This window comes from Corythoichthys intestinalis, chromosome 9, assembly GCF_030265065.1.
Source record: "Corythoichthys intestinalis isolate RoL2023-P3 chromosome 9, ASM3026506v1, whole genome shotgun sequence".
Lineage (NCBI taxonomy): Eukaryota > Metazoa > Chordata > Actinopteri > Syngnathiformes > Syngnathidae > Corythoichthys > Corythoichthys intestinalis.
Genome location: NC_080403.1, coordinates 42,922,245 through 42,933,107, shown reverse-complemented (window position 1 = coordinate 42,933,107; position 10,863 = coordinate 42,922,245). Strand labels below are relative to the sequence as shown.

The following is a 10,863-nucleotide window of genomic DNA, read 5'->3' as shown; positions in this document are numbered from 1 at the left end:
CAGTTTTATTGCTTTTCAAAGGAAAGTCAATTACATTCAATGGCACTTTTTGCCCCCCCCCCCCCCCCCCCCCCCGGCCCTCCCATTAAATCTGCTTATGCTGTCCATTTACCATTTACCATTTTTTACCAATGTTGAGACCAAACCTACGCCCTTGCACGGTGACTTTGGTGCGGTGCTTCAAAAAACTAAAAATGTAGACACGCACCTTGAACTGCAAGCCCGCGCACGCCCAGCAGGAGGCGTCTTTATACACAACCGAACAGCAACTTCCCTGAACCGGAAGCAATCGTTGAAATCATCACACTCCCAACATGGCGATCAATCTCTCGGACCTAACTCTGCCTCAGCTTGAGGGACTAAAGAGCCAATTAGATCAGGCAAGTGTCTTTATTGTTGTTGTCGTTTTTGTTGGTGCGTGTTAAAAACAATGTTGTTTTTGTATCGACGGAACTGAACTGGATATAGTCAACGGGTGGGTTTCGTTTGAGATAGATGGCATGTATTCACCTCCCATCCTCCTTTTCCCCCATTAACATCCTCGGTCAAAGGAATGCGAATTTGCAGTGATTTGTGCATGCTTCGGTTTGTTTGCTTGTGGACGGTATTACCACTGTTTTGCGACATTTTTGTTTGTGTTTTAGGAGATCGAGTTCCTGACTTCCTCAATAAGCCAGCTCAAAGTTGTCCAAGCCAAATTTGCTGACGCAAAAGATAATTTGAATTCGCTTAACAAAAGCAATCAAGGTAGGTGGAATATGTTTTCAGACAGGGTAGTTCTGTTCATCATAACTGTAGTTAATCAAAACCGTTCCAATGCACATGGCGGAAAACACTCAGGTGACTTGAAGTTCCGCTCTGAGACCCCCAGTTTGGCCAGATTTCAAAATCGTCCTATATGCATGTGAGATACATCATTGGAAAGCTTAAGATCTCAATTTTCTGGGGGAAGAAATTTTTTTAACAGGAGGGCATTAGAAAAAATAAACAGCAAAAGCCCAACTGGAGGTGAGAGCACGCGAGAGCAGAATTAAAGATGCCATGATTTTAACTAGATATTATCTCGTTCGATCCAAAAATTGTATGTAGCATGTATCACCGAGTGTTAAGACACGGCTGTGAATGGCCACAGCCGGATTTTTGGCGGATTTTATAGGTGAAACATGGTAATATAACAAGGGTCGCGGTGCAGAAATCGCTGACATGGAGGAGTGGTCAAGATGTTCATTTTCATACATTTACTCTTTTAAACGTTTTTTTTTTTTTTCCCAATTTTTCTTTGTTTGGATCGATTATTTATCATCTAACATATCGGAGAAAATGCGACGTTAACAAAAAAAAATACAATTAAGCGATAGTAATGAGGTAAATATCTGACTTTTTTACAGACACCGTTTTTTTCATTGTGACATAATTTGCTTAAAAGTTTAAAATATGCAAGTGAAAAAAAATGTAAGTAGTCTTTTTAAACGAAATGTTAGACTTCAATGATTCTAAGCTAAAAATGACAGACATTATGAATAATGAATATAACTAATTACCTTCGTTTTATGGCTGGGTTGAAATAAAAGCGGTTGCGCGACGTCCTTGGTAAAACGGACAAATTAAAAATAGTTCGGGGGCTTAAAGAGCATACGACAGGAGAAAATTAAGTCTTAAATGGCATTATTATGTGAATTAGAATCATATTTTGAGACGATTCGACTATATACAACAATTTAGCAAAGCGCAGATGATGAAAAATTAGTCTTTTAATCTGCCGGTTAGCCACGCCTACCATTATAGGGCTTTAGCGTCCCCAACAGGTGGATGACGTCAGCGGTAGACTGGGCTCATCGGTTTTACTATTCAGCCCATTGAGGGGGAATTGTTCAGAACGAGGAAAACGCGACAAAGAGAGCCGCAAAATGTCATTGTTTCAGTCTCTCTACTCCAATATTTTTACTGGATATTCTTTTTATACAAGTATTTTTCCCCAATAGCTATATAAATGGCTTGAGAAGGACCAGTCAGCCCGTCGAGGGGGAACTATTCACAACGAGGAAAACGCGACGAAGAGAGCTGCAAAATGTCATTGTTTCTGTCTTTTTACTCCAATATTTTTACAGGATATTCTTTTTATCCAAGTATTTTCCCCAATTGCTAAATAAATGGCATGGTCATGACAAATAACAGTCTTGTGCTAAATGGAATATGAAATAATAAAAATGCACTTATTCAGGACGACATGGCAAAATTACTCCATAATGGTCAAAACTGTCGACTTCACCTTTACTGTCCCACCTCCCGAACAATATTTTATGACACCTAAATCGGACATATGTCATTTCCCTTCCTCGGCTTCGGAGAATGTAAACAAACCAAAAGGCGTGACAGCTAGCTGACATGCTAACCTGAACCGAGTGATGTTTCAAAGTCTTCGAAGGGGAAAATCACACATAACTAGCCTGGATTTATTGACATGACGACTAGTTTGTCGATTGTCTTTGCGGATCGGCAAACCGCCTGGCGGAGAGCAATTTACAGTTCGTTCCCCGGAGGAGGGTGGCTGCAGTTGTTGTGCTGCTAACGTGCTACTAATGTGCACGAGGAGAGCTTTTTACATGCCTATCAATGATCAAACGTAAGTAGTCCTTTATTTCAAGAAAGTTTGTAGTGTTTACTTTGTAATCGCTGTATTCGTATTTGACATAATACAAAACAAGATGTTTACTCACTTCCTCGTAAGTCCAATGGTCCCACGGAGAATGGGAACCTTTTGAAACTCCAAAAAGGCGCATACGCCTCTCCCTCATACAGAATGATTTTTCTGCAGCCGTTTGGCTGGCGTGATGCGAAAAATAAACGTATTAATCCGCAAATTCAGCTGAATCCGTCGTCCTCATACACAACAGTACGCTGAATAGTGAAGAGGACGTCTTCTACCGTACACGTCACAGCGCCTTCCTCCTCAATGCAAGACCGAAGCCGGAAGTCACTCATTTTCATGGCGCGGGATTCAAAAAACTAAATAAATATGGCGATCGCTTCCACACACATCCAAGTGGTCCATATCATTCAGGAGCATAAAATACCGCGTGTATTATGAAATAAACATGCTTTTTCATGTCACATGCACTTTAATGCGCCATGAATCATGAATTCACTAACAAACTAGCATTGTACTTCGACATATTTACGTAAAATAAATGCTAACTGCATGTTTTTTTTTTTTTTGCTTTTAACCAAGAATTGAAACTGTTTTACGTCCATGTCTATAAAGAATTTTGGGATTTAAGCATTTATTCACAATAATTTTCCCCGGAAAATCTCTGTTTACATAAGGCGGCCGCTAGCTACATTCACTAACAGACTACCATTGCACTTCGACATATTTACGTAAAATAAATGCTAACTGCATGGTTTTATGCTTTTAACCAAGAATCGAGACTGTTTTACGTCCCTATCTATAAAGAATTCGGGGATTTAAGCATTTATTCACAAGAATTTTCACCGGAAAATCTCTGCTTACATAAGGCGGCCGCTAGGTACATTCCCTAACAGACTAGAATTGGACTTCGACATATTTACGTAAAATAAATGCTAACTGCATGCTTTTTTTGCTTTTAACTAAGAATCGAGACTGTTTTACAACCATATCTTTAAAGAATTCGGGGATTTAAGCATTTATTCACAAGAATTTTCACCGGAAAATCTCTGCTTACATAAGGCGGCCGCTAGGTACATTCCCTAACAGACTAGAATTGCACTTCGACATATTTATGTAAAATAAATGCTAACTGCATGCTTTTTTTGCTTTTAACCAAGAATCGAGACTGTTTTACAACCATATCTTTAAAGAATTCGGGGATTTAAGCATTTATTCACAAGAATTTTCACCGTAAAATCTCTGTTTACATAAGGCGGCCGCGCTACATTCACCAACAGACTAGCATTATACTTCGACATTTTTACGTAAAATAAATGCTAACTGCATGTTTGTTTTTTGGTTTTTTTTGCTTTTAACCAAGAATTTAAACTGTTTTACATCCATATCTATAAAGAATTCGGGGATTTAATTATTTATTCACAATAATTTTCACCGGAAAATCTCTGTTTACATAAGGCGGCCGCTAGCTACATTCACTAACAGACTACCATTGTACTTCGACATATTTACGTAAAATAAATGCTAACTGCATGGTTTTATGCTTTTAACCAGCAATCGAGACTGTTTTACATCCATATCTATAAAGAATTTGGGGATTTAACCATTTATTCACAAGAATTTTCACCGGAAAATCTCTGTTTACATAAGGTGAATAACAGAAAATGAAATTACCGTAGTTAAAATACTTGAATGCAGTTACATGTGTAGGAAGAGCATGGGGATTCTGAATGAAACACTATTCTTCTGAGAGAGGAATTCTGTTTACAAGTTCTTTTAGATTTAGGAATAGCAGTGTTTTTTTCATTGTATGGAATTCTTTAAATTTATCCCGAAACACCCTTTGGTGGATTTGAAATTTTTTTTTGTCTTCATTAAACAATACAACAGAATAATTTAGCATAGCACTATGCATGTGTTTAGCCTATCAGAATTAGTAGTAAATGACGAAGACAACTCTCAGCAGAGCTACCTAATAGAGCAAGTTTCGACAGAGAGACTGGAAGTAGGCCAGTCGTGATAACAAATTTTAGTAATGGTAAATGGTGTTATACTTATATAGCGCTTTTCCACCTTTCAAGGCGCTCAAAGCGCTTTACACTATCTCACTATTCACCTACTGGTGACGCAGCACCAGTGTGCGATAATTTATCTAATAAATCATTGCAATAAGTAATATTGCACCCCCCCATTCTTTTAAACCAATTTACAATAACACGAGAATACAGTATATATTAATAGATCAAGTACACCCATTTAAACGCGATAAATGTTAACTCTTAAGTTCAACAATACTTTTTAAGAAATCACAACTGAAACCAATAGACCATGCCTCTTTTAAGTAAAAGACAACAATATTAACACCACACAGAAACACAGAATAAATAAAATGTCTTTTTCAAGAAAAAAATAAAATTGCACTTAATAACTTAAGCATTTAGGCAAATGAAAACTTTTCCCCTCATAGCTTCTGCTAAGGCATTCCATGTGTAATATTCTGATTGGATGTTTTCCGAGGCACCCTGAAGCGCACGCAACGGTGGTGTTGTTTTGTTCATGTGACGCGGCAATGAAAGAGGGAGAGAGACGCACAGCCTGCCGAGAGCCACAGATTGAGGAAGTGTTGTTAGCGTCGTGTGTTAATAAAAAACAAAGTTGTCAGGGCGTGTGTTCGATATCATTGCCAGAAAAACACACATAATAGGACACCATACAGCTTTCTTTATAACAGTACTTCTCAAATAGTGGGGCGGGCCCCCCCAGGGGGGCGCAGAGCGATGCTGGGGGTAGCGCATGTGACCTCGGGGAACATACATTTTTGTCATTCTAGAATAAAGTGTAATTGCACATCCACTCAGTGGGTGGCAGTGCCATTCTCATTTTCAGCGTGTGCACAGTATTTTTGAACAAAACAGAGCACACGGCAAAGAGCTCTGGAGATATGAAAAGCTTAGACAAGGAAATATGACGAGGCGTATGTAGCATTTAGCTTTTGGCTTTGACTTTTAGTACAGTAGGAGACGAGGAAAGACCAGACTGTTTAGTTTTGCAGCGGACAGCAGGAATTATTTTTTTCAGCGAGTGCCAAACATTGCCAACAATCCTCCCGCTTTGTTAGTGTTATGTCAGTAAACCAGCGAGCGCTGTCGGCATCATATAAGGTGGCATTCCTAGTTTCTCAGTCCAAAATAACCCCACATCATAGCAAAGGAGCTGATACTGCCTGCAGCAAAAAGTCCCTCTGTCCAATGACACTGTCCTTTTGTTGTATTGATTTTTGTTTTTTCGGTCTAATTGTTCGACATATTGTCCTAATGAGTTAATGTTGCTAATAAATTTGAATTTATTATTCTTTATTGATTTGATTAAATTTTATTTTTCAGCATCAAATGGTCAAAAAATGTATCTTGAGTGTATTTTTACAGAATGGATGTTTTTTTTTTTTACACTGTATTGTAAGTTGATCTATATTACTTTTTTCTTAAATATTAAAAACAATGTTATCCAGAGTTGTAATTATAATAATAAGAATTTTATATAGAAACGATACTACAGTATATTTACAGTGGTGGCAGAGAGTTGGGGCGGGGCGCGGAACGTTGACATATTCCTGAGAGGGGCGTAACAGAAAATAATTGAGAAGCACAGCTTTATAATGTTGTCCTTATAATGATGATCTGCTGCATCATAAATGACTTTGTGACTTTCCACCTCCATGATGGAGCGTTCTTCGTCCATGTTTGCTGGTTAAACAGTGAATAAGCAACTGGGATGTTGACTCCAGGCCCGGCCGGCTCTGCCCATTTTGACAGATGGGTCTCCGGCAAAAATAGAAAATAGCCCAAACCATCCGGCGGGCTCCGGCACGCTGGAGAGGGTCCGCAGTCAATCCGGAGCACTGATGAGGCCGTTGTCCGTTGAACAATAGGATATAATGGGATTGGCTCCTGTCGTTATTTTTTGCTGGACCCAGAATGAAGATGCATTTTGCGTAGTTTGTAACAAGGAACAGGAACTTTTAACAACGTGCGCGCGAGGCGATAAATCGCAGCGCAAAAATTACCGCCTTCATTTTTATTTACCGTGCGATAAATGGAATTATTGCATATTTTGACAGGCTTACCGGTAAGTCTGGAAGAGTAATAATAAACAATAAAACAAGCCCTTTTAAATCTTATTTTATTTGATCTATCACCTGATGTGAGTTTTGCCATGCAGCCATTTGTCAGACAACAGCAACTGATATAAAACGTGCTGAAGCATTTTGCCTGAATTGAAAAGTATATTCCAGGAGTCATGAATTAAAAATCCTCTGGGTCCGAAATTAAAAAATTACAACAATCTCGGGTCTGGAAATATTTTTAATGCTTCATTTTTTTCCCCAAAAATACAAACATATTTTTACATGGCCATGCTGATAATTACAACATTCAAAAATGTAGATAAAATATAAAAGGTGCATAAAACTAAAAAAAAAAGCTTTAATTGAATCATTAAATAGCAACATAAGAGCATGTTCAAGACTTCTTTTTTTTTTAAATTGTGGATGCTGACGGGGGGATTTGCTTTATTTTTTGACAGACCTCTTCTTTTTGCTTTCCATCAACAAAGTTTCAGCAACTACACTCATATAATCTTTGACAATCGGGGCGTCACTGAAAGACTTTTTGTTTTGACCCAATATCCACGCTATTCTGAGGGAGAATTCATTTGCGCGTTGCTGTGCAGTGAATAAATGAACCATGAGCCTTGAGGTGCGATCATATTGAGCCCTTAATTCCGCTATTTTTTGAGAACAGTTGGCAGAGTTCATAGAGAAACTTTGCGAAAAAAAGCTGTGTGCTTCGTCTCATAGTGCCTTTTCAAATTGCTGCTTTTTTCAAGCGCTACCGTCTCTGAATGAGTCTCAGATGAGGCATAGCAGTCTTGTGCTGCCGCCAGGTAAAATGAACAAAAATGTGTTGGTCCACTTCTCCTTAAACACTCTGTTTTCTGCATCAATTTTGCGTAGTTTTGTGCACTCCATTTGCCGTACCTTTTCGCCTCTTCCTCCAACTTCATTCGGCTCAGTTTTTGACTGTCACTCCGCGGAGTCTGGAAAGCGAGTGTGAGGCATGCTGTTCTAAAAATAACTGTCAAATGCTTCACTCCCATTGACTGGATCACGCGCGTCACCACTAAGGTTTTTGTTTGTTGCCTGCCTCCACTCTGCAAACCCGCAGAAAAAAAAAAGATTTTTGTTGTTGCAGCGTGTATTAGTCCGGACAGCTTGAGATCCGGTCCAGACGGCTTGGGGGTCCGGAACCGGACCGAGGTCCGCGGTTCCGTGACCTCTGGTCTATTCTAAATGAAGTGTGTCGTGAATTTTCGAGTGATCCTGAAATTACACCCAAAAGCAGAATATCGCTTGACTTTTGTACGTTAGAATTACAATGATGATGTACTCGATCACAAATATTTACAAGCCTTTCTCTTGTCTTGCAGGCAAAGAATTACTTGTCCCACTAACAAGTTCTGTATCCTTGAGTTGTATTCAGCAGCACTTTTGTCCCTGCATTGTTTTAGGATGTTTAATATTGAGTCTTTAAAATGAATTGTCCTTGACATGACTTGTTCTAGATGTATGTGCCTGGAACATTAAATGATGTGGAGCATGTTTTAGTGGATGTAGGGACAGGATATTATGTTGAAAAGGTAAGTAAACACTTTCATTCATTCATTCATTTATTTACTCGAGGTGTAACTTACGTATATTTGCATTTCTTGTAGAACGTAGCAGATTCAAAGGCATTCTTCAAACGTAAACTAGACTTCCTGACAAAGCAAATAGAAAAAATTCAGCCCGCCCTTCAGGAAAAACATGCCATGAAACAAGGTGAGTGCCGCAATTCTTTACAATAATAGGATTAGAAACTTTAAAAACAGCTTTGTTTATTTTTTTCCGAATAGTTCACTGTATTTTTGTAATTGCCTCATTTTAACATGTTGTTGCCATGTCCTTTTTGGTGTATTGCAGCTGTGATTGAAGTCATGAACATGAAGATCCAACAGCTACAACAGAGTAAACAGACTTCCAGCACTAAGGCTTAATTTGGCAACACTTAAATGAATGCTGTGCTGTGTGTAAAAAAAGAACTGCAAAATGTCCTGCACTATGGAGTCTTCTTGCATAATTTGGAAATAAAGAAGCAGTGAATCTTATTAGGTGTTATCGCAGCAAGCATGTTTTCAGAAAGTTCCCCTTTGAAGCGCTGCAAATAGAATGTAATGTCCCATCCGACAGGTGGGTTTAAAAAAATTAAATGTGGCCCTCAATCACAAAATCTTGTCTACCCTTGTCAAATACAATTGTTTGTCTGAGTGTATGTATCTTCGTGTCTCCGATTAGGATGATCTGTGGGGCCTCCAGAAATTGTTCATGGGGTGGCCAAACAGGGCCACCTAAAATCTTGGGGTGGGGGTGGCACACCAAAACTAAAAGCCATAATCTCAGGTTTTTATTATGTTGTTGCAGTAAAAGGCCAGAAGAGGGGTGGGGGTGGCACACTAAAACTAAAATCCATAATCTCAGGTTTTTATTATGTTGTTGCAGTAAAAGGCCAGAAGAAAACTATCAGAAAGACTTAAGGACACGCCTACTGATATACTTTGGTGTATTGTGCTATATTTAATGTTACTAATGATTTAATGTGAATAGTCCATAACAGCACAGTCAACATTTTGAGTTCCACAGCTACTATAATCTGACATTATACTGCAGCGGCGCTGGAAGTCACAGCTTTTTTTTTAGTTTTTCCCATTTAAGAGCCGTTTTGGTCCAAATTTGTCATGATTGCGCATTTTCTCCATACATGCTGGATAGTTTACATACTACTACTTGGCTACTACAAAGGCAGCGTTCTATTACAGTGTGTGTTGGAGTTTTTGTATTGGAAATAAAAGCGCCCGTGTACTATAATGCAATTCACTGCAGCTAGACGGCAATGACACATGAACACATTTGAAAATTAAAAGGTCCAATAAGCCTCGGTTTAACACCAGGCGGTGCTGCAGCACCCTCAACACCCCACTGCTTGCGCCACTGTTATACTGGGGTGGCCCAAAAATTTATTGGGGGGGGCGTGGCTATGATGGCTATGATGTCAAACTAAAATGAGACTCAGTAAAACCAAAAGATTTGTTTGGTGATGTCCGATACTAAAATAATCCACGGGGAATGCTTTATATTGTGCATTCAAGATTTCTTTACCACATTTTTCATACAATAAAATGCAAAAATCCTTCAAATGTTGCTGTTCATACTACAATTATTGTCATTCAATGGTAATCTTTAGTAACATTATCCTGAAAATATAGCCAACACTGTTGATTGCATGGTGATTCTCGTGCGTACGTATGTTGTTATTGTTGTGCGATGTATTGTCCAAAAAATACCATAATTTGAAATGAGCTAGTGTGATACTATAGGTTACAAAGAGCGCATGTCTTCTCCTAATCTACAGGCTGAAAATACATTGCTGGCCAAAAGTATTGGCACCCCTGCAATTCTGTCAGATAATGCTGAATTTCTCCCAGAAAATGATTGCAATGACAAATGCTTTGGAAGTACTATATTCATTTATTTTGCTTGCATGTAAAAAAAACCCACAAAAGACAATGGGAAAAAAATGATCATTTTACACAAAACTCCCAAAATAGGCTGGACGAAAGTATTGGCACCCTTTGAAAAATAATGTGATGCTTCTCTAATTTGTGTAATTAACAGCACCTGGTACTTACCTGTGGCACATAACAGGTGGTGGCAAGAACTAAATCACACTTGCAGCCAGTTAAAATGGATTAAAGTTGACTCAACCTCTGTCCTGTGTGCTTGTGTGTACCACATTGAGCATGGAGAAAAGAAGACCAAAGAACTGTCTGAGGACTTGAAAAGCAAAATTGTGAGAAAGCATGGCCAATCTCAAGGCTAAAAGTCCATCTCCAAAGACCTGGATGTTCCTGTGTCTACTGTGCGCAATGTCCTCAATAAGTGTAAGGCCCATGGCACTGCGGCTAACCTCCTTAGATGTGGACGGAAAAAGAAATTGACGAGAGATTTCAACGAAACATTGTGCGGATGGTGGACACAGAACCTCGACTAACATCCTAACAAGTTCAACCTGTCCTGCAGTCCGAGGGTACAACAGTGTCAACCAGTAAGATCCGTCGGCATCTGA

The 10,863-nt window shown here is 39.0% G+C and overlaps 1 protein-coding gene across 1 annotated transcript; it reads left to right on the top strand.

The window, feature by feature from the left end:
* The first annotated feature begins 250 nt into the window (after positions 1-250).
* pfdn5 (prefoldin 5) lies at positions 251-9,002 on the top strand. The gene is made up of 6 exons (XM_057844864.1): positions 251-380; positions 645-747; positions 8,132-8,163; positions 8,267-8,341; positions 8,417-8,522; positions 8,664-9,002. Exons 1-6 carry the CDS (start codon positions 315-317, stop codon positions 8,735-8,737), a joined length of 456 nt encoding a protein of 151 aa, XP_057700847.1. The 5' UTR covers positions 251-314; the 3' UTR covers positions 8,738-9,002.
* The last annotated feature ends 1,861 nt before the right edge of the window (positions 9,003-10,863 follow it).

Excerpts from the sequence above, each read along its gene's own strand:
- pfdn5 (XM_057844864.1), top strand. The coding sequence starts at position 315 with ATGGCGATCAATCTCTCGGACCTAACTCTGCCTCAGCTTGAGGGACTA. Across the intron at positions 748-8,131 it reads GCTTAACAAAAGCAATCAAG|GCAAAGAATTACTTGTCCCA; the intron begins GTAGGTGGAATA and ends CTTGTCTTGCAG. Across the intron at positions 8,523-8,663 it reads AAAACATGCCATGAAACAAG|CTGTGATTGAAGTCATGAAC; the intron begins GTGAGTGCCGCA and ends GGTGTATTGCAG.